The sequence below is a fragment of the Chelonia mydas genome, chromosome 3 (assembly GCF_015237465.2).
Source record: "Chelonia mydas isolate rCheMyd1 chromosome 3, rCheMyd1.pri.v2, whole genome shotgun sequence".
Taxonomy (NCBI): Eukaryota; Metazoa; Chordata; order Testudines; family Cheloniidae; genus Chelonia; species Chelonia mydas.
Window position 1 is genome coordinate 142372064 of NC_057851.1, and position 23919 is coordinate 142395982.

General features: G+C 42.3%; 1 protein-coding gene across 6 annotated transcripts in view; it reads left to right on the top strand.

The window, feature by feature from the left end:
• The first annotated feature begins 449 nt into the window (after positions 1–449).
• LTBP1 (latent transforming growth factor beta binding protein 1) overlaps positions 450–23919 on the top strand; it is a 361660-nt gene continuing 338190 nt past the window's right edge. For 4 of the 6 annotated variants that reach the window (XM_043543429.1, XM_027833837.3, XM_043543430.1 and 1 more), the window contains exons 1-2: positions 494–1365; positions 2514–2584. In XM_043543429.1, the coding sequence (XP_043399364.1) occupies positions 929–1365; positions 2514–2584 (508 nt within the window). In that variant the 5' untranslated portion in view covers positions 494–928. Of the gene's footprint in view, positions 1366–2513; positions 2585–23919 lie in introns of all 6 variants that reach the window. The other 2 variants (XM_037895450.2, XM_027833839.3) reach the window with 2 other exon arrangements.

Sequence of the window (23919 nt, forward strand, 5' to 3'; positions counted from 1 at the left end):
GGTACATTTGAGGTGTGATGGAGGCATTAAGAATACACATTTGAATTGTACATTATAAGCGGATGCATCTGCATCAGGTTATACCATCTTATATGTTCAAATTAATCTATACAGTCTCTACACCACTGCTTAGCTAGTGTGCGTGTACATTATAGTTACAGGGGCATTCTCATATCAGAAAACAACTTTATCAACACAATATCAACCCATTCTTAACTAGTAAAATCCCAGAAGTAAAAGATCCCTCAATGACTCCATTGAGTTCTTTGTCCCTTTCTTATAAAAGTGGGGAGGCAGAAAGCCCCTAGCTGTGGTTTTCTAGACCTACACTAACTATATTTTACAGTGTATTGTGGCTAACGTCTCAGCCCCATTTTATAGTTTTCCCAATTAGGATTTGCTGCCTGACGTCATGTCTGCTCGAGATTGGCTGTTCAGCTCTGACACTCAGGGCAGCTACATATTCTCTCTCTCTCTGACTCGCAGAGAAACTTTAAAAAGAGTTTTTGAGCCTGATCTGGCTTAAAGACTATTTCTTACACACACAGAGACCACTGGCAGCTCCAGCAGCCTAAACATCTGCTCCTTATTGAGAACCCCCTTCCATTGCTGTTGTTCCTCCTCCCCTTTTACTGCTGCTTAGAGCTCAGGTCTTGCCCAGACCTTCGTCTCCTCTAACAATGTTTTCCTGCTCTGTGGGACAACTTGTTTGCTGAAATTTCCTAACCTTTTTGGGGGCGGAGGGGGGAGAACCAAGTTCCTCTCCTAGGAAAAAGCAAAGGCGAGTGGAAGCGGCAGCACCCCGGGGGCGGTGCAGCTCGCTCGCAGGCAAAGTGAGTTGCACACACACACAAACTTTGGAGGCGAGGAAATCCTTGCATCGGGAGCTTTGTGGCGTTTGCTGGCTGCAGGGGCTCTTGCTGTGGAAATGGCTTGGATCAGGTGGGGCTTTTTGCTGTGTGCATGTGTATTTTTGTCACCGGCACTCGACGCCGCTGAAAAGAGCAGGCTGAGGAGAATCACATACGTACTGCGCCCCAGCCAGGCGGGCTCCCCCAGCAGCCGGCTGCAGAGCTCGGCTCCTCTCCGGGGCCAGCAGCAGCAGCAGCAGACTTTTAACGTCGCGCTGAATGCCCGGTACAGCACCAGCACCCTGGAGCGGACTCGCCGGATGAGCAAACCGGGAAGTCCCAGCATGCAGCTCCACTTGGGCTCCAGCGTGCAGCTCCATCACAGACCCGGTGGCCCCGCAGCCCTCTTCTCCAAGCCAGCCAGGCTGGTTCAGCGCTCCAAGCTGCAGCAACGGGAGACCCGCAGCAACAGCAGCTCCAGCCCGCAGGGTCACCAGAGGCACCCGCTGCAGGGGTAAGGCGAGCTCACCCCCCTCCCCCCCCACTAGCCACCTCTCCGTCTCCAAGCAGCGGAGCTTCGGAGGGTCCCTTAGTGGGCTGCGGAACTAATGAAGTTACCATGCAAATGCATGCCTCAGACCTCCCACCAACAGAGCAGGAGGGGCGGGCAGTGGCTTTTGCAGTCACCCTGGGGGGCATCTGAAGTAAGAGTGAGACTGATCGGCGTGGGAGGAGGGGAGCGGGGGAACTTCACGTAGGTCAACATCAAAAACGAACAGCAAGTTCACAAAGGTGCGGGTGCATGCGGAGGGGGTTCATTGCCCCAAATACAGTATCCGCGGTCGGGATATCCCGGGGACATTCTTCATTGTTATGGTTTGATTGACGGCTGGAAAGTGGGGAGACACCCGACGTCACTGTCCTTTCGTGCCATGAGTCCCCCCACTCATTTTCTAGGCTAGCCCTGCTGCAGCACCTCTTTAAAACTGTGCCCTTCACTGCCTTCTCGCCTCTGCTGCAAAGGCTACAGGGCTTTGTTTGTCTTTTCCCCAGCACCTGAGCGTGGGGCTGGCAGCCAAGGCAGATTTTAGCCCTGACGGAACTTTTTTTGGGGGGGGCGGGGGGCGGGAGTCGGATCCAGGTTTTGGGGTCTAATCTTTGGGAAAGCCGCAAGCAGTGCAACCAGCTCCGAAATCGGTAATCTCTCTCACATGCCCCTGCAGCTGGGCGCGGGGTTGGCTCGTCAGGTCATGTACAAGGAAAGAGCTTGTGTGGCCCCAGCTACATCCACAAATCCAATTCCCTTTGTGGGGGCAGGGGAGACCCCATTAGAGGAGGTATTGAAAACAGCGAGCTTCTGTTATGATTTAGAGCTATTGTATCTTTCAGATTAGGGGGTTTCTCCTGTGGGCTTTTAACTCCGTTTCCTGTCAACTCCTGAAATGCATTATAGGGAGCAGGAGTTTGTGGAGTGCTTGTCTTCAGGCTCCTTAGTTCTTCCCGCCTTTTCTCCCCCCTCGGTGTGGAACAGTATTTTCTGGAAGCAATAATGGTCCAGCTGTGAGCACTGTTGAATTACAGGGCACTGCTCTTAAAGCCTTGCACCTGGGCACGGGTACCTTGTCAAGTGCTGTGTTGGATTGTTTCCTTTCTTTACTACAGGGTGAATGTCTGTGGAGGACAGTGCTGTCATGGCTGGAGCAAAGCTCCTGGCTTCCAGAGGTGCACCAAACGTAAGTATCTGTGTGGTAACTGGGGATGTCTGGCTAGCTGGGAGGGGATTTGATAGTCTAAGGTGTAGCCCCAAGCAATCATTAATCATCAGGAAATAGCCTGGCAAAGTCAGAACCTACAAATTGGGGGGGCTGAGGGTGTGTGGGGAAATCCCAGGCCTATGGATTATTTTTTATTAGGCAATGAGATACTAACAAGCTCACTGAACTGTTGTTTGGCTAGTAAATTTGCTTGCTTATCTCTCTGTTTCATTTGGATTTTAAATATTTATACGCTTGTGAGAAGGTAGCAATGCTGTAATCTTAACGTTTGGATTTTCATTCCATTCTAAACCCCGTTTCCTGGCCCTCGCAACTTTCTTAAAGAATGAGCATTTCTCAAGTTGATTCTCTGCGCAGAGCTGGAATTTTGGGGAAAACTTTGTAAAATGTCATTCAGATGTGTTTGAGTGATCAGAGTGTGAAGGAAACCCTTGCTGTTCATGTGTTGTGACATTTGTGAGTGGAGGGGACTTGGGACCTGAATGGGGTACAGAAGCTCCCAAACATGCAGAAGTGGGGGGTAGTTACTCTGCAGCATATACCCTCCTGGCTCCAGAGACACATGTGAGAACCACATGGTCAAGCTCTGCAGAGGGGTGGAGCACACTGGGGGAAGGGTGGAGCTGGAAAATGGCCATGCTGTAAGGCATCCTCCCTTGCATATCTACCGGAATTAACTGCGTAAAATAATTCTGGGTGGGTCAGCATTATTATTCCTTGCGTAAGGAACCCTTGCTTAGTGGGGCAGGATTCAGGGGTGGCTGCAAATTTCTTCGCAGATGTACTGTTACCCTGGGTCTTGGGAAGAGTTGGAAGCTACTGCAGGGACTCAGGCTCTCCACATGGATGGCCTAGTTTCTGCTAGGTATCCAGAAAATGAAACAGACCCTGGAACATTGATCAGTTTAGCAGTCAGCAGTTTTGTTTGTTTTTGTTTTGGTTCCCTATGTGGGATTTTCCAACATAGTAGGCAATGTGGCTCTCAGTCCTCAGTGAGGTCATATATCTTTGACCTGTATGGAAAAATGTGTTAAGAACGAAAAAAAATATAATAGAATGGGTAGTTAGAGAACACACAGAGTGCATGGTTTCCCCTTCCCAATTTCCTTTACGTTAAATGCAGTCTTTCAGACTTGCATGTCCTCAAAAATGTGTGGATTGAAATAAATGTTGCTGTGTTTATTTCAACAATTAAATGTTTAAATAAACATTCAAGTAATAGATTGAATGGCTGATTACTTATATATGTAAGGAAACAGAAATATTTTAGTGTGATTAATTTCAGGGCTTGAAAATCATACCTGATACTAAGTCACTAACATGGGTAAAAATACCCGCATCACCAAGCTGCTGCAATTTAAGACATAAAACAGTTGTTCACTGTGTATTGTATTTAATTGCAATGTGTTGACAGTCAAATATTTTAAATACATTCAACAAATTAATTTACTACATCACATTTTTCATTTTTATACCTTCTTTCTCTTCCTGGCTTCATTCCACTTCTTTTCTCTTGTATTTCCATCAGTCATTAGTGTCTCTCTCCCTCTTTGAGCAGTTTCAGTGTCCTTTTCCTCTTTCTATATCCCCTTATAGTTTTCTTTATTATAAATTGTGTTCTCTCTTCTCTCCTATAATTTCTGCCTCTTTCACTTTTCCAAATTAGCCTCTGATTCTTTCCTCTTTTCTCCTTTATTACTCTTTTTCTAACTTCCAAGCTCCTTGCATCTATCTTGATACTGAATGGCTTACTCTATTCATTTTCCATTTTAATACATATGGCTTGAAAAATTTATCAGACACCTAACAGACAGAAAATTAGCAGGGAGAACAGTCTTTCTCTCTAGTTCTCCCTCCTACTTTAGAGTCTCTGATTTTGGCTCCCCCTCACCAGTCATTATCTTCAGTGTTTGTCTCTGCTGCTACTCAGTTTCCCAAGATGTAATACAGTGACATTGACCTGGGTCTTCTGAGATTGGCTTGGCCTACACTTAAAAATTAGGTTGACCTAGCTATGGTCAGTCAGGGGTGTGAAAAAACCCACACCTCTGACTGTTATAGCTGTGCTGACCTAACCCCCAGTGTAGATGCAGCTGTGTCAATGGAAGAATGCTTCCATGGATGTAGCTAATTTTGTTTGGGGCATGGTGTTCCCACATTGAAGGAAAAAACCCTTCTGTTGGTGTAGGCTGAGCCTGTGCTATAGAGTTATGCAGGCATAGCTATGCTGACATAGCTAAACTGGTATCGTCTCCATAGTGTAGACATGGCCTAAATAGTGTTCACTTGGTTGCAACTTGGTTGGCAAAGCTATGTATAGCACCAGAGGTGCTGGAGATGTATGTCTGAAAATGTAGGATGATAGCACTATGTTAGCTTAGTTTTGGAAGGTAACTCCACAGCCATAAGAGCCAGAAACCTCCTTTTTTAAAAGAAAGCGTGGATGTGCAGAAGTTGATGGATTTCACATATAATTACTACTCCCACCCCCCCAAGTGAGTAGGTTTTTGAGCCCTGATTAATAATTTTTTCCTTACTGGAATGGCTGTATTTGGTAGGGGATACCTTCCCACATACAGAGCCCTCTGCAGGGGTGGCTGGGCCTGTAGTGCCTCCAGTTCCAGGGGGTGGCAGTCCCTCCAGGACACCCTGCTTCAAACAGCAGCTGCTGAGCTTCTTCCCCTCCCCCCCAGCTGCTTTAATAGCAGTACTTGGTAGCCCCTTTCCTGAAACAGTGGCAATAGGGGCACTGGAGCTGATTGTGTGCAGTCTTAGGAAGATATCACTTACACATCATGTACTAAGTGGGCAAGTGGATTTTTCAAGCTCTGGTTATAAACTACATAGTTTGGAGCTACACTGCTTGCTACGTTTACAAGTGTCACCACCTCTATTGAGCTTGATCTTACAATCTGTTCCTGCTTCAGTGGGTGAGTTTATACATTCCTGTAAGTAACCAAACAGCTTTGCAGTTAATTGCCTATGAGTAAATGTGCACCACATCCAACTTTAAGCATGGGATTGTCTCCTGGAATGCTCTATCTATCTATCTTTCTTTTAAAATAAATAATTTTCAAACTTAGCAAAACTCTGCTGCTCAGCAATCACATACTTATTGTGTAATAAGTATGGAGTTGTAAAGTTCTGCTTTAAAAGAAAATGTGTTTAGAGCTATTTGACAATGAGAAAATAACTTCAAACCAGCTGAGAAGATTTTTCTCAGACTCTCAAAAAAACATTCACCTTTAGATACAGACTACACATGGAAAATTTGAGCCCAAACAATAAATATTTTGGAAAGTTGTGAGCATGTGAAATGGACTTGGCTGTAGTGGTTATAACAAGTAAAAGTGCTATAATAAGGCACTGTCAAATTTTGAAATGTCACTCAGTTTTTATAATACATTTAATAACAGCACTTAGTATTTGTTGCATTTTCAAAGCATTATGCAAAAACACACTAATTTAATTAATTCTCCAACATTCCTTTGAGGCAGCTAAAAAAGCATTATCCCTTTTGTTAGCAGATAGGGAAATGAAGGCAGTGAGAGAGGTTAAATGTGGCCTTGGGCAAGTCACAACAACTGACTGGCAGAGCTGGAATTGGAAATTAGGAGTTCCTGGCTCCCAGCCCCATACCCATTCCATTGGGTCATATTATTTTTCAACTGTGGTATTTGATAGTTAATAGCAAATTCCTGTCTATTGGGTACAACTTCTCTTTATAGAATTACCCCTTTCTTTCATTTTGTTTATGATTACAAAGGGCTTTATTTTATTTTTTTTGTACTTGGGAAATTCCAAAGATTACTCCCTGCTGTTTGCAGTACTTGGAATCTCCCAAACAGTGCATGAAAGCACTTTATAATTATAGCAGAAAGAGATAGGCAGAGGAGAATTTACAAATATAAACAGTACACTAGTACAGAATGTTAATTTGAGCTGTTTCTTAGCATGCCCAGTGTAACCGTTGCATATCCTAATAAAAATACTGGTGCCTTGAGGAATTCTAGAGTCCATTAATGGACTGGGACTAATGAATGCTGGGGGGCAAGTGGGGACAGAGTTGTTGGGTTGTAATTGGTAAAAGGAAACACCAGCATGTTGTTGCAAAGACGAGGGGAAGATACCTACCAGGTCAGGCGGATGAATAATCTGTCATTAAACTTTTCCATTTTACTATTAACTATACCTATGTTTTCCTTTCTCTCAGAACTAATTTACAAGTTGGTTCTTTTTAATCTGTTCTTTGGTTTTATTTTTGAGCACTTGTCTTTCAGTTACTCAAATTAACTTGGATAATTTGTTTCTACCTTAGCTAACTTTTTCCTTTGGATAAAAGTTCTGTTTTCATTTCAGATAGAAAGATGGTCCTCAATTGCAGTATTATTACTGTGTATTTATTTGCAGAGGTGCCCCATTATGTGCTTTCCTTTCACACACTTCTTGATCCATGGACAGAGAGAAAAGAGTCTGATTCTTGTATTTACATTATACTAGAGTGCCTTGTTGGCCTCCCTGCCATTTTTATCCGTCAATTCCATTGCTGTGGGGATGAGAGAGAGTTAGGAGTCCTCCCATCAGCAGAAACATTTCAGCTACGTCTGTCAGTTTGCCCTTTCTTTGGCGAGACAGACTGCCCACAACTAGGTGAGACTTTCTCCCCATTGTCTTTGTGCCCCAGCCCTGACTTTACCTGGCAGTAATAAACTCTAACTTATATTTTTCTATCTATACTTTGAGGGATCAAGCAGTTTGTTGTCCTTCTATTGCAAATCAGATGCTATGTTGTGATGTGAACTGGCACTCATTACAGCAATGTGTGGGTGTTAAATAGCATATTCAAATCAAATTTCTCAGGCTCTTCAGAGCATTCAAACAGTTAAATAGGTGTCTATAGAGGACTCAAAGAAAAGCTGTCGAATCTTCTGGGTCCTTTCTTGAGTTGGTATGTATATGCAGTTGTGTTAAGGCTTAACCACACCCATTTTTCAAATGGTATTGGGAGGAGCCTATGGGTCCAGTGTTTTCTCTGTGGGACTTCCTGGTTATTTGCTTTAAACATTGTGTACTGTGCACTGCAAAACCCCCAAACATGAACATTTTGAACAGAATGTGCGATGATTGCTGTGACACTTTGGGGTTCAACCCAGTCCAATAAAGGGTTGTTTTTACCACTTGCCCTGCAACTTTGGGTGCCTTCACTTCTGTGGGTCACACCCCTGACGCCAACACTCTGGCTTCTGCTGCCCAGTTACTTTTTGCAGAGTGACCCCAATGCCCTCCCAGATGGCTGCCTTCCTTCCTGTCTGAGAGAAAGCATGTTTCTCCTTGTGTTTGGTCACATGCTTTACAGCATAATAGCAGCGAGGATCCATAATTCCTCACAGTGTTAATGCATACATTACACAATGATATTAATCACTCGTGTGTTCCGCTGGTGATAGTTGAGTTGTTACCTCCCCTCCTTGTTAGCTTGAGGGCTTTGTTTACTTTATATGTAATGTATCTTAATTGTCTCTGCCTGGCATCCAGGCTGGTCAGAAAAGCAGATACATATTCCTTTGTTTAAGGTAGACTATTTATGCACTGCTTGCCAAACACATTTTAAGAACATAATTCTAGCGCACATTTATAACTCTTTGTACACGCACCTTACATATTAATGATCAGTGAGTTGTTAGTTTTTCAATGATATATTGCATGCCATCTTTTGGTGTATATATCATAACAGTGTGTTAGGTGTAGTATGTCAGACCTGATCAGTTGCTGACAGAGTAGTGAACGCCTCTGTCACAATTGCACATTAAGTAAACAAGAACATAATTTGGAGGAGGTATAGGGAGCAGAAAGAGTTGTATAAGTACTTTCTAGGTTAAAATAGACTGGTTTCCTAGGAAAGTCTTCCTGATGTTTTGCTTGTGTAGCTTGACGTATGCCAAGAAACAAGTACCTCCTCATGATAAAATGTTCCTTTCTCATTGGTATCATTTCATCCTTCACTTTAATTTGCACATAAGAAAAAAAAATTTCTTCCTTGTTAGCAAGCTTATTTAAGTAAGGAGACAGAAACATCTTTCCACATATAGATTCAGAAATTTGAGTAGTCACTTCTTGATAAAAATGAAGTAGCTTTCTCAGTCCTCTCTAGCAGGAACAGACACTCGTAATCCAGATAGATTTTCTGTTATCTCTAGGTGGTGTTTTAGGCTGGGATTTTCAAAGATCGTAACAGCAAGGCACTCAAATCCCAGTTAAATTCACTTGTGTTTGAGCACCTAACTCCCTTATTTTCCTTTGAAAATAATTCAATAACTTTAATGATTTATTTTCTCTAACCAAATTAATGGAAAGTTCTCCAGTGCTAGATATTTCTTTCAAATATTTTTTTCACAATTGAGTTTTAAGTATTGGTTTAATTTGCACGCCACTAAACTCTGGATTCAAAATTAAATATCCTAGCTACAAGGTGGTCCATTTATGAATTTTTTAATTTAACTCTACTGTGTTAGTCTCTAAGGTGCCAGTACTCCTTTTCTTTTTGCGAATACAAACTAACACGGCTGTTACTCTGTAATTTATTGTTTGTTTCTTCCAAAATACTTTGTAGAAAAGTGAGCAAGCGCTTTGGTCAGAAGGGCTAAAATGGTGTCTAAGTGTTGGAACTCTAAAACTCTATGCCACAGTCCTTCTGTAATTATTGGTGGCGGTCTATTTCCCAAACCCCTAAGGTGCTAGTAGCATGCCCAGTGTACTGTGTCTCAGAGGCAAGCACTGTAGGTGCTTCAGCAGGTGGCCTGTAGGCACTAGCCGTGGTCAGTCCCCGTAACCACTCAGACACATGGCTAAGTGAAAGGGTATTTTACTAGGGCTGACAGGAAAGTGGAAAGGTTGCAAATACTCTGTGTACAGAGACTTAAAGAGTTACAATTCAAAGTGAGCAATAGCGGTTCCTGTTCGGGTCCCTGGGGTGGTCCAATTGAGTCAGGGCTCTTCAGGCATAGTGCCTGGGGTGTCCTCTCCAGTCCAGTCTCTGGCCAAGCAAATAGGCGCTTGAAGGTTTCCAAGCCAGGTTCAGTTAATGTGTCTCAATGGGGCTACTTTGCACTAGTTCCCTGCCCAGCTGCTGCTGCTCCCACATAAGTCCTACACAGAACTGTGATGTCACAGCCTGTTCTGAGTGCGGCTCTGTCCACAGATTCTGGGGCTTCTCTCCAGCTCCCTGCTGCCATGCTGCTCGATCCCTAAAGATCCCAGACACTTCCTGGTTCAGGACCTTTTCCCTTACCTGGCCAGGGAACGGGGAGAGAGCTGATGGGGAAATGTAATCCCTGGTTAGCTGGAGGAAGGGGATGTACAGTGGGGAGGAGGCTGATGGGAGTGTTAGTCTCCTGCTTTGCAGACCCATCACACTTTGAATTCAAACCAACACTGATGACATCAGTGCTCTGGACTCTTTGGCTTTTCTGTGTATTGGAGACCTGTAAGGATGATGCATAGGGAGAGGATGCTTTTGGGTCACTGCATTTGAAAACAAAAGAAGGATGTGCAGCATCTGAAAACTTAATTTTGCTTGTACGTTCAAAACTCATTATATCATGATGCACTTAAAATGTTTTTCAAATCATGCATTTCACCTTAGTAGTATATGCTTTATAAGCTATGTTAAGAACGTTATTAGTCAAGCATTTCAAGTATCAAAAAATGCAATATGTGGCATGTAACTGGCCTAATAAGGTGTACTTTTGCTAACATGAAATTTTCAGTGCCTCTAGTTGAGTCCGCCTTTAATTTCTGATGAACTTTGGCATTTTAAGAGTATTCCATAAAGTTGCAAAGAGAAGAATCTTTGAGTATGTTATACATTATTACTAACCACACACTTATTTTTATATTGGGAGCAAAAGATTAAGAATATATAGTGAAAGCATTGTTTTTGTCCCATTCCTAGAGGTCATGTTTACGCAATCATAGAAGTCAATATAGGAATGTATCAAATGTTTTGAAATGGACCAGTTAAGAATTCCAACAATGTTGCACACTTTTATTAGATGTGTATTTAGGAAAAGAATTCCCTTTGGCCTCACAGTTATAAGAACAAAGTCCATGTGCAGAAAGATATAGATGCTCATAATGTTTCCTCCACAGGGATTACAAGGATCAGATCACTTTTCCAAAGAGTATAGTATTGTTTGTTTTTTTTTCTGAACCAAAAAAAAGCTGAATGAAAAATTATTTATAGAACTATCTGCAAGATGGCTGTTACATTTCTTTCAGCTGATTTACAGTCAAATAATTCTCAGTTTTAATGATTTTGTAGTCCTATTTGTTGTTGTTCTTGCAGAAATAAAATAGTTTGCCAAATCCACTCAGACATAATTTTTGAAAATTATTCCTGTGAGATATATAAGCAAATGGTTGTGGGGAAAAAAACATGAATGGCCAGTAATTTGTAGGTGCAGTGTCTTTGCTTGCCTCCTTTGGAATAATGTTTTGAGATCTATGGATGAAAAGAACCGTATAAGTGCTAAGTATTGTTGATATGTGTTTATTTTTAATGTGTTCACAGTTAATGTGTTAATATTAAAGTCTCATCATTATTCCTGACTTCAGTCATTCTAGCAATTCAGCGTTAATGTTGTCTGAGTATGACCCTTGGGTCCAATCCTACAGTTATATCTACACAGCAATTAAACAGCTGTGGTTGGCCTGGGTCAGCTGACTTGGGCTCCTGGGGTTTGGGCTGCTGGGCTGTAAAATTGCTGTGTAGAAGTTTTGGGCTTCATTTGGAGCCTGAGCTCTGGGATCCCACAATGGGGAGAGTCCCAGAGCCTGGGCTCCAGCCTGGGGCCAAACATTTACACAGCAATTTCTAGCCCTGCAGCCCAAGCCCAAGTCAGCTGACCTGAGCCAGCTGTGACCATGCTGAGGGTCTTTTATTCCAGTGTAGATGTACCCAAACAGACTATGGACACTTACAAAATGAAGAACATTTATGATTGCACTGTCTCTCTCGCCTACCTTTTCAAAAATGTTGACCATCCTTCCCGTTCCAATTTTATAGAGACTGTGCCGTGGCTGCACGTTCACTCCACCATAATACAATTCAGATCTTAATAGTTAACAGACGGCTGTTGGTCTGCTGTCCAAATTCAGCTCTCTCTTTCAGTGATGTAAATCCAGAGTAATACCATTGAGTTCAATGCTATTACTTTGGATGTACACCATTGTACTGATAGTAATTGAAAGACTCCAGTGAGTTTACACAAGTATCTAGGTTGTTGAAATAAACCTAATATTGAACTTCTAATCACACAGGCTGAAATTTGCCACATACAGATGGCCAGCAAAAGGTCCAGTCCTTAAGACCCACTTCTCCTCAAAAAGGGTTTTTTTTCTGATGGCCCTCTGCACAACGGTGAATTTCTCATGGAGAATACTGAAATATCACTTCAATATATACAAAGATAACAATGTATTGGACTAAATACAATATTATATTAATATAAAAATCAGCATCAAAATAAAAAAAGTACTTACCATGCCCTGTTATACTGCACCTGTACGAGCCTATTCTAGTATGGCGTGGAAAGGAACTTGAAACCACTGCTTCTGGAGCAGGTGGTATTATCACAACTCCAGCTTTTTTCACAGAATCTAGAACATAGAATATCAGGGTTGGAAGGGATCTCAGGAGGTCCTCTAGTCCACCCCCCTGCTCAAAGCAGGACCAATCCCCAACTAAATCATCCTAGCCAGGGTTTTGTCAAGCCTGACCTTAAAAACCTCTAAGGAAGGAGATTCCACCACCTCCCTAGGTAACCCATTCCAGTGCTTCACCACCCTCCTAGTGAAAAAGTTTTTCCTAATATCCAGTCTAAACCTCCCACACTGCAACTTGAGACCATTACTCCTCGTTCTGTCATCGGCTACCACTGAGAACAGAGTAGATCCATCCTCTTTGGAACCCCCTTTCAGGTAGTTGAAAGCAGCTATCAAATCCCCCCTCATTCTTCTCTTCCGCAGACTAAACAATCCCAGTTCCCTCAGCCTCTCCTCATAAGTCATGTGTTCCAGTCCCCTAATCATTTTTGTTGCCCTTCACTGGACTCTTTCCAGTTTTTTCCACATCCTTCTTGTAGTATGGGGCCCAAAACTCCATACTGTGTCCAGTACTCTGGACACAGTACTCCAGATGAGGCCTCACCAATGCCGAATGGAGGGGAATGATCACGTCCCTCGATCAACTGGCAATGCTTCTACTTATACAGCCCAAAATGTCATTAGCCTTCTTGGCAACAAGGACACACTATTGACTCATATCCAGCTTCTCGTCCACTGTAACCCCTCGGTCCTCTTCTGCAGAACTGCTGCCTAGCCGCTCGGTCCCTAGTTTGTAGCAGTGCATGGGATTCTTCCAACCTAAGTGCAGGACTCTGAACCTCATCAGATTTCTTTTGGCCTAATCCTCTAATTTGTTTGTCCCTCTGTATCCTATCTCTACTCTCCAGCGTATCTACCACTCCTCCCAGTTTAGTGTCATCTGCAGACTTGCTGAGAGTGCAATCCATGCCATCCTCCAGATTATTAATGAAAATATTGAACAAAACCGGCCCCAGGACTGACTCTTGGGGCACTCCGCTTGACACTGGCTGCCAGCTAGACATGGAGCCATTGATTACTGCCTGTTGAGCCAAACGATCTAGCCAGCTTTCTATCCACCTTATGTCCATTTATCCAGCCCAATCTTTAACTTTTCTCTTCTTTACCTAAAATTGATCCAGACATCTTTTCCAGATTTTACTGCACTGGAATCTGAAACAATGCCACATTTATGTTGTTTTAATCTTACCTCTAGTGACTATATATTTTTAACTTTTTTATGTTCATTTTGTCTGGCAATTTACTCTATTTTATATGGGAGAAGGTAGCGAAAAGAGATCAAAGCAGATATTTTTGGAAGTTAATAAAGGATGGGCAATATTTTATCAAACCCATGGAAGCTGATACATACTGTGACAATGTGTGCATTAATGGAGCTATTGAGAAGCCGCTATTCTATTTGAATTGGTGGCTGGCTATGTGCTGTTAAGAAGTAAAAATTCAACATGGATTTAGCGTTTGAACAAGAAGAAAATATTTAAAGTCTGGGCTCACTAGAAATAATACAAGACTTATAAAGTTATAAATTAAAGTCATTATTTTCATTTAATTAAAAATTCAATTTTGAGAGTGAAAAATATCTGAATCCATCACTCAAGAGACAAGCAAAAACCAGTTGCCTGATAGAGCTGGTCTTTAAATAATAGTCAAGAATGTATGGAGAACTTTGAAAAGACTTTGAAGTGACTTTTGACAAAGGTTTGCTTCATGAAAGTGATCCTAAATGCAGGTTTCACTGTACAGTTCAATTTATTAAAGGCTACACTGGAGGCACTGAAGAAATAAACTTGAAAACAAAATAACGTTATTAGAGAGGAAGAACTTCACAGTTCAAGGTGAAAATCAAGAGTGAAGTTTTTAAAACCCACAATTGGGGTCAGATTCTCAAAAGTGCTGAGCATCCGGCAACTGCCATTGAAAAAAATCTGATCACTTCATTTGGGTGCCTTAGTACAAGCTGATGTCTTCTGAAAATCTGTCCCAAAATGTATGGATATTTTGGACCAAATTTAGCCCTGTGTAAACAGGCACAGATATATTTGACTTTGGTGGAGCTATACCATCTTATACTAAGCATGAATTTGACCCTATTTGCTCTCTTATATGAAACATTTTTAGGTTGAAATTGTTTTTTTTTTCTTATTTCTTATATTAAATCTTTACATTTCTCTGTTTACTATTTTTTTACATAACATTAATAAAAGTCTCTGTAAATTCATTAAAACTAACTTTGAATTTGAAGACTTTAAGTAATGTTCTGTGTTATCAATTGATCTTCAGACAAATAAAATAACACTTCTTGTATAATATTCCCAGACAAAAATTATATTAAAATGGAATTAGAGTTGAGAGTACGTATCAGTAATTTAGGAAAAAATACATTACAGGGAAGTTGGTATTATCCCAAAATTGAGTATTATAAGACAAAGAAATTCAAACATGCATGCATATATATATGTAAATGTAATTAGGGCACCCAAGTAACCTTAACTCTTCCCTGTAGTGATGCCATCCAGTAACTGCCATGATTACGATTCTGAGGCATTGTATTGTTTGTGGTTTGAGATTAAATGTAATTTTAAAAAAGACACATTAGTTTTTTTTTTTCTCCCCCCCCCCTTGTGATGTCACTATGGGGCAGAGTTAAGATTGCTTTGAGTGCCCCAACTGTGCAGTTCTATACCTTAACATGTTTGGCTTTCTTTTAAGTTTAATCTTGACTCTGAATTTCCTGGGCTTATAAAACTAGGCTTTTGAGATGACTGAAACATTCCTGTGATGTATATATTACCCTGCATTACTGACTGTTTGTTTGTTTTGTTTCAGCCTTAACTCTGTCTTAATAGAGTTTCTGTCTAGGAATTTCCTTGGTTGTTTTGTTTAATTAAAAATTCCATGAATGCACAGTAAACAGTACATTCAAAAAGAATGTTCGCATGTGGTATTTCAAAAAATGTACATATGAAATATCAACTTAAATTTAAAAAAAGTATCTTTCATAACCATATTCACCAGTATGTTCTCGCTGCTTTATGCCATTCTGTAGTAGCACAAAGCAGACAGAGTGAACTGGTCAATTAAGCTCTTTGCAGCACCAGAGCAGTGCAGAGCAGCTGGAGTGTATACCCTAGTTTCCCCTTCCTTAGTGGAACCATGCAGTCAGACCTGTAATTACAAAAACATTACATTAGGTGCTCATCCTCCAGCCCCGCCCACCCCTTTGAAATTTACAGCTCTAATACGCCAACACTTTTACATGTGTTTAACTTTGGAACTAACCCCATGCTTATTGTCTCCAACAGAACTACTGTACTCATGTGCTTATAGTTAATAGGCATGCAAATGTTTCCAGGATAGGGGCCTGAAAGTATAAGTTTTACAGAATTGAAACAGTTCTAAAGACCTTTGTTACTGTTTTAAATAATGTGTACTACATTAATTTATTATATTAAAATAGTAGAGTAAATATATTGACAAGAAACAATAATATATGTTGGAATGGCAGTTTAAATGTAAGTGATTTTATTGTAATTGCATTTCCTTTGGTGGTGCCAGAGGGAATACTGTGTATATATATATCAATTGTTGAATTGCAAGAAAAGAGTATTTGATTGGTACTTAGATTATTTTATTGTGAAATATTATAGGCGTTTCAAGGCTTTCTTTCAGTTGATATCACATACTGACACTTGATAACTTTCAAAGCTCTCCTTCCCCATTCTTTAATTTTTAAAACAATTGTTTCACATTTAGAGCATTATTCACAGGAATACTGTTTGATTAAATGTCTGATTAGAGTGAACATCACATTTTTTCCCTTTTGTATTTCTTCCGTTTGCAGAGTTATGGACTAACATTTCATGCTGAGACTTGAAAGCTTTTTGTTTATTTTGTAATTGAGACCCTTTGACCTCTGTGTTGGGTGTGAGATTCAAATGATCAGGTCTGGGTGCTATAGGATCTGATACAGATGGTGCAGATATGCTTCTGTTAACCACCTACTGATTATATGTATATGTATATATAGTGTTCTTGATTCAACACTGCATTATTCCAGTTTTAAACCAGTGTAATTTTATTGATTTTTTTTTAAACCACTATTGTGACCACCAAATTCTGGCTTGACCAATTCCCAGCATAATTTAAAGCAGTCACTGTATTTTATAGTGGCTTCTCACAGCCACCCGTGGGCCACTCCATAACCCAGAAATAGCTGGAGTACTGAATATTGAGGACATATGCGTTCAACACCAAAACACCCCTCTTCCACTGCCTTCCGCAAAGTCTCATAGAATCATAGAATATCAGGGTTGGAAGGGACCTCAGGAGGTCATCTAGTCCAACTCCCTGCTCAAAACAGGACCAATCCCCAATTAAATCATCCCAGCCAAGGCTTTGTCAAGCCTGACCTTAAAAACCTCTAAGGAAGGAAATTCCACCACCTCCCTAGGTAATGCATTCCAGTGCTTCACCACCCTCCTAGTGAAAAAGTTTTTCCTAATATCCAACTGTCATAAATATAAAGGGAAGGGTAAACACCTTTAAAATCTCTCCTGGCCAGAGGAAAAACCCTTTCACCTGTAAAGGGTTAAGAAGCTAGGATAACCTCACTAGCACCTGACCAAAATAACCAATGAGGAGACAAGATACTTTCAAAGCTGGAGGGGGGGAGAAACAAAGATTCTCTCGGTCTGTGTGTTGTTTTTTGCCAGGAACAGAAAAGGAATGTACTCTTAGAACTTAGTAAGTAAGCTAGTTAGATATGCATTAGATTCTGTTTTGTTTAAATGGCTGATAAAATAAGTTGTGCTGAATGGAATGTATATTCCTGTTTTTGTGTCTTTTTGTAACTTAAGGTTTTGCCTAGAGGGATTCTCTATGTTTTGAATCTGATTCCCCTGATTAACATCCTGATTTTACAGAGGTGATTCTTTTACTTTTTCTTCAATTAAAATTCTTCTTTTAAGTACCTGATTGCTTTTTCATTGTTCTTAAGATCCAAGGGTTTGGGTCTGTGTTCACCTATGCAAATTGGTGAGGATTTTTATCAAGCCTTCCTCAGGAAAGAGAGTGTAGGGTTTGGGGAGGATTTTGGGGGGAAAGACGTTTCCAAGCGGGCTCTTTCCCTGTTACATATTTGTTAGACGCTTGGTGGCGGCAGCAGTAAAGTTCAAGGGCAGAAGGTAAAATAGTTTGTACCTTGGAGAAGTTTTACCCTAAGCTGGTAAAAATAAGCTTAGGGGGTTTTCATGCAGGTTCCCCACATTTGAACCCTAGAGTTCAGAGTGGGCAAGGAACCTTGACATGTTCTCTCCGTCCTCCCCATCCCCCCCCCCCCCCCCCCCCCCCCAGCTTTGAAAGTATCTTGTCTCCTCATTGGTCATTTTGGTCAGGTGCCATCGAGGTTATCATAGCTTCTTAACCTTTTACAGGTGAAAGGGTTTTTCCTCTGGCCAGGAGGGCTTTTAAAGGTGTTTACCCTTCCCTAGCCGCATTCCAGTGCTTCACCACCCTCCTCGTGAAAAAGTTTTTCCTAATATCCAACCTAAACCTTCCCCACTGCAACTTGAGACCATTACTCCTTGTTCTGTGATCTGCTACCACTGAGAACAGTCTAGAGCCATCGTCTTTGGAACCCCCTTTCAGGTAGTTGAAAGCAGCTATCAAATCCCCCCTCATTCTTCTCTCCTGCAGACTAAACAATCCCAGTTCCTTCAGCCTCTCCTCATAAGTCATGTGTTCCAGTCCCCATATCGTGCCAGGGGGCTACAAGGGTGAGGAGGGCAGCATAGGACACTTATACCATGCCGTTCTGGGAACCTCTACAGAGGAATTCCTGATTGGCTTCTGGCCCTTTTATGCCTCTAGAACCTGATTATTTGTTTTGTATTTCAATGGGATCTAGGGGACCCAGTCATGAATCATGGCTCCATTGTGCTGGGTGCTGGACAAACACATAATAAAAGATGGTCCCTGTACCAAAGAATTTACAATCTAAATATAAGACAAGAGATAACAGGTGGATACAAAAACAGATGGGGAACGTAAGGTAACTATGAGACACAACTGCTTAGATGAAAAGCAGTGGTCATAGAATACCAGTCCCTTACCCACAGTTGAGTTTTTGTTGGCATCACAGCAGAGGAGTTTTAAAGAAGATTTGAAGGAGAAAAATGAGGTGACTTTACAGTTTTTATCTCTATCTAGGTTTCAGAGTAGCAGCTGTGTTAGTCTGTATTCTCAAAAAGAAAAGGAATACTAGTGGCACCTTAGAGACTAACCAATTTATTTGAGCATAGATAATCTAATTTGTGGAAATTCTTGGAATACATCTGAAAGGTTTTTTTGCGTAGGATTCCCAAGGTTTTTTTTTTTTTACATTTTAAATCAGTTTTTTAAAATTTAAATTAAATAGAGGTTTATTTTTTTTAAAAAAATCATATTAAATTAATTTTGAAATTGATAATTTATATTAAGGCCTAAACTTATTAAAATTATTTAAATTAAATAGAAAAGTAATATTAAGCAGTACATATTTGCTGCCAAGTTTTAAAGAAAGTCAGACCACTGAACTGGTAGAAGTCACTGGCTAGACACCTGCAAATCAGAGTTTTGTGAAGTGCTAAACCAGTTTTTGAGAACAGCCTTTTCTATAGGAGCAGACAGAATATTTTCTACACTTCAGTTTGTTCAGCAAGTTCAGTTAAATGATTAGTTTATTCAAAGTTAAGGAACCAGTCCGGGTGCTTATAAATCAGGAAAGCTTATTTTCCTCTTCCAATCTATAAATATAAACTAGATGTGAGAGGATGAGATCTACTAATCATGGGCGGTGGGTATAATAGGCCAGGGGAGGCACAGCCTCCCCAGCGCAGCTGCTGCTGCTGGACCCCTGTTGTGGTTTGGCGGGGGAAGCTTTTAATTATGCCCTACGCAGGTTCTGGGGCAGGTGAGAAGATGGTATGTGCTATTCAGCTTCCTGGGTTCATCAGGCACAAAGGTGCCAATTTTTTCCCAGTGCTGGTGGGTGCTCGCGCTACCCTGCGCCCCACCCCGATTCCACCCCTGCCCTGCCCCCATTCCACCCCTTCTCCAAAGTTCCCACCCCAACTCCGCCCCCTCCATGCCCCTATTGGGCCCCACCCAACCTGCTCAGAAGAGCCCTGAGCTGGCTGGAGCCCCCACAGCCATGCCTCCCCTTCCGCAGACTCCAAGCCACCCTGCAGGAAAATTCAAAAACTCTTCTCTTCTTCTCTCTTCCAGAAGAAGAACTTGAGCTTCTGATATGCCCCATACAGGTATTCCCCTGAGGAGGCGGTATGTTTTACTCGGCATCCCGGGTTCATTAGTAATCATTGGTGCTGACTCCGTGGGTGCTCCGGGGCTCTTCTAGCTGCAGGTGGGGATCAGAGGGTCTCGGGGCTCCTCTGGCCGCAAGGAGTCAGGGAGGATGGAAGAGGCAGAGCCGGGGACTAGCCTCCCTGAAGTGGGGCTCCACCCCCTGCCCATGCTTCTAATTGTAAAATCTTGAAGCACATGTTGACCAGAAACAATAATTTCAGTACACTAACTACAGATAATACTTCCTTTGTTTAGTCAACTAGTTTTAAATGTAAAACGTGTTAAACTTTTTTTCTTATATCCAGCACATTTAAGGTAGTTTTATTTAATTAAAAAAATATAATTGAATTTGAATTTCCATCCAAATAGAGTTTGACACAAATTGCAAATAAAAAATTAATCTAGTAAATAAGAAATGCATCATTAACCATTTTCTAACATACTAATAAATGTATCCTGCAACTAACTGAGTTTTAGGTCACCATTTTTCTTTATATCTCAATGGGCAGTTTTTCTTCTGGTAGTATCCATCTTTTCTCTGGGACCCCCATTTTACAGATTGGGAACTGAAGCCCAAAGAGGCTGAGTGACTCACCAAGGTCACACAGGCAGTCCATGGCAGAGTAGGGAATTGAACTTCCCAGGCTAGTGCCCCAACCACTGAGCCATCTTCCTCTTGAATAATAAAGGTAAAAATCTAAATACATGTAAGTTAAGCCATATAATTGCTTAACTAAATGTGTATCAATATCATGAATCCTTTAGGTTAGCAAAAAGAAGCACCAAATTTAATGTAAAAACTGTATTTAATTGCAAATCAACATGTCTTAATAGCTAGCAACAGGCCCACTGCCAGAAATTCCAGACCCCAGGGCTCAATTCCGGGACCGCCCATGCCAGCCTGCGGGATCCAGTGTTCCCTCTAATTTTTGACAGGCCGTGTGCGCAAAAAAATTATTCTGTGCAAATTGTTGTGCTTCTGTGCAAATTTTTGTGTGCACGGTTTCGCCCTGTGCGTGGGGTTTAGGATCTGTGTGTGCATGCACTCGCACACAGCTTAGAGGGAGCAGTGGCGGGGTCCCCCAGAGCGGTCTCGTGCGCCTAGGCACCCTGCGGCTCGCCTGGGCAATTTAAAAGGGCCCAGGGCTCCTGGCTACCGCTGCTGTTCCAGCAGTTGCTGGGGTCCCCTGGGCCCTTTTAAATCGCCCGGGCCCTGGGCAATTGCCCCCTTTGCTCTACCCCGCTCCCTCTGTTGGTGGGCCTGGCTGGCAACCTTAGTTTTAGGTAAATAACTAAAAAGTACAAATGGAAAACACAATTAAACTTGATGATTTAAATCCAGTTTTCTTGCTTGCTTATTTAAATCATGATTCTGTGCTGATTAGGCCTCAAGTGGAGTATTGTGTCCAGTTCTGGGCTCCACATTTCAGGAAAGATGTGGACAAACTGGAGAAAGTCCAGAGAAGAGCAACAAAAATGGTTTAAGATTTAGAAAACATGACCTATGAGGGAAAATTGAAAAAACTGGGTTTGTTTAGTCTGGAAAAGAGAAGACTGAGAGGGGACATGATACCAGTTTTCAAGTACGTTGTAAAAGGTTGGTACAAGGAGAAGGGAGAAAAATTGTTTTTCTTAATCTCTGAGGATATGACCAGAAGCAATGGGCTTAAATTGCAGGAAGGGAAGTTTAGGTTCGACATTAGGAAAAACTTTCTAACTGTCAGGGTGGTTAAGCACCGGAATAAACTGCCTAGGGAGGTTATGGAATCTCCATCATTGGAGATTTTTAAGAGCAAGTTAGACAAACACCCCTGTCACAAATGGTCTAGATCAGAGGTGGTCAACCTGTGGCTCTGGAGCCACATGTGGCTCTTCAGAGGTTAATATGCGGCTCCTTGCATAGGTGCCAACTCCAGGGCTGGAGCTACAGGGGCCAACATTCCAGTGTGCTACAGCGTGGTCACTGCTCAAACCCTGGCTCTGCCCCAGGCCCCACCCCACTCCACTCCTTCCCCCCCAAGGCCCTGCCCCTTCCCCTGAGTCTGCTGCACCCTTGCTCCTTCTCTCCTCCCCCCCCAGCCTCCTGCACAGCACAGAACAGCTGATCGAGGCAGGCGGGAGGCGCAGGGATGGAGGGTTAGGTACTGATTGGCTCTCCTGGGGCCGGAGAGGGGGAGCTGATGTGGGGGCTGCTGATGTGTTACTGTGGCTCTTGGCAATGCACATTGGTAAATTCTGTCTCCTTCTCAGGCTGGCCACCCCTGGACTAGATAATACTTAGTCCTGCCATGAGTGCAGCGGATTGGACTAGATGACCTCTCGAGGTTCTTTCTAGTCCTATGATTCAAATCAGTGATTTAAATTAATTTTATTTAAATTAATCCATTCTGACTGTAGTGGTATTGATCTTTGTAGTTTGCAACTAATGAGACACCCCTATTGCAGGTTTCAGAGTAGCAGCTGTGTTAGTATGTATCCGCAAAAAGAAAAGGAGTACTTGTGGCAACTTAGAGACTAACCAATTTATTTGAGCATAAGCTTTCGTGAGCTACAGCTCACTTCATCGGATGCGTTCAGTGGAAAATACAGTGGGGAGATTTATATACACAGAGAACATGAAACAATGGGTGTTACCATACACACTGTAAGGAGAGTGATCAGGTAAGGTGAGCTGTTACCAGCAGGAGAGTGGGGGGAACCTTGTGTAGTGATAATCAAGGTGGGCCATTTCCAGCAGTTGACAAGAACATCTGAGGAACAGTGTGTGTGTGCGGGGGGGAATAAACATGGGGAAATAGTTTTACTTTGTGTAATGACCCATCCACTCCCAGTCTTTATTCAAGCCTAAGTTAATTGTATCCAATTTGCAAATTAATTCCAATTCAGCAGTCTCTCATTGGAGTCTGTTTTTGAAGTGTTTTTGTTGAAGAATTGCCACTTTTAGGTCTGTAATCAGGTGACCAAAGAGACTGAAGTGTTCTCCGACTGGTTTTTGAATGTTATAATTCTTGACGTCTGATTTGTGTCCATTTATTCTTTTACGTAGAGACTGTCCAGTTTGGCCAACGTGCATGGCAGAGGGGCATTGCTGGCACATGATGGCATATATCACATTGGTTGATATGCAGGTGAACGAGCCTCTGATAGTGTGGCTGATGTGATTAGGCCCGATGATGGTGTCCCCTGAATAGATATGTGGACACAGTTGGCAACGGACTTTGTTGCAAGGATAGGTTCCTGGGTTAGTGGAAATGTTGTGTGGTTGCTGGTGAGTATTTGCTTCAGGTTGGGGGGTCCTGTAAGCAAGGACTGGCCTGTCTCCCAAGATCTGTGAGAGTGATGGGTCATCCTTCAGGATAGGTTGTAGATCCTTGATGATGCGTTGGAGAGGTTTTAGTTGGGGACTGAAGGTGATGGCTAGCGGTGATTTTCTTTGTTGGGTCTGTCCTGTAGTAGGTAACTTCTTGATACTCTTCTGGCTCTGTCAGTCTGTTTCTTCACTTCAGCAGGTGGGTATTGTAAGAATGCTTGTTAGAGATCTTGTAGGTGTTTGTCTCTGTCTGAGGGGTTGGAGCAAATGTGGTTGTATCGTAGAGCTTAGCTGTAGACAATGGATCGTGTGGTGTGGTCTGGATGAAAGCTGGAGGCAAGGAGGTTGGCATAGCGGTCAGTAGGTTTCTGGTATAGGGTGGTGGTTATGTGACCATCGCTTATTAGCACCGTAGTGTCCAGGAAGTGGATCTCTTGTGTGGACTGGTCCAGGCTGAGGTTGATGGTGGGATGGAAATTGTTGAAATCATGGTGGAATTCCTCAAGGGCTTCTTTGCCATGGGTCCAGATGATGAAGATGTCATCAACGTAGCGCAAGTAGAGTAGAGGCATTAGGGGACGAGAGCTGAGGAAGCGTTGTTCTAAGTCAGCCATAAAAATGTTGGCATACTGTGGGGCCATGTGGGTACCCATAGGAGTGTCGCTGATTTGAAGGTATACATTGTCCTCACCCATAACTATTTCACATTTGGGGACAAAGTCACAAAGTTCAGCCACCAGGTTTGCCGTGACATTACTAGGGATACTGTTCCTGACGGCTTGTAGTCCATCTTTGTGTGGAATGTTGGTGTAGAGGGCTTCTACATCCATAATGGCTAGGATGGTGTGTTTGAGAAGATCACCGATGGATTGTAGTTTTCTCAGGAAGTCAGTGGTGTCTCGAAGATAGCTGGGAGTGCTGGTAGCATAGGGCCTGAGGAGGGAGTCTACATAGCCAGACAATCCTGCTGTCAGGGTGA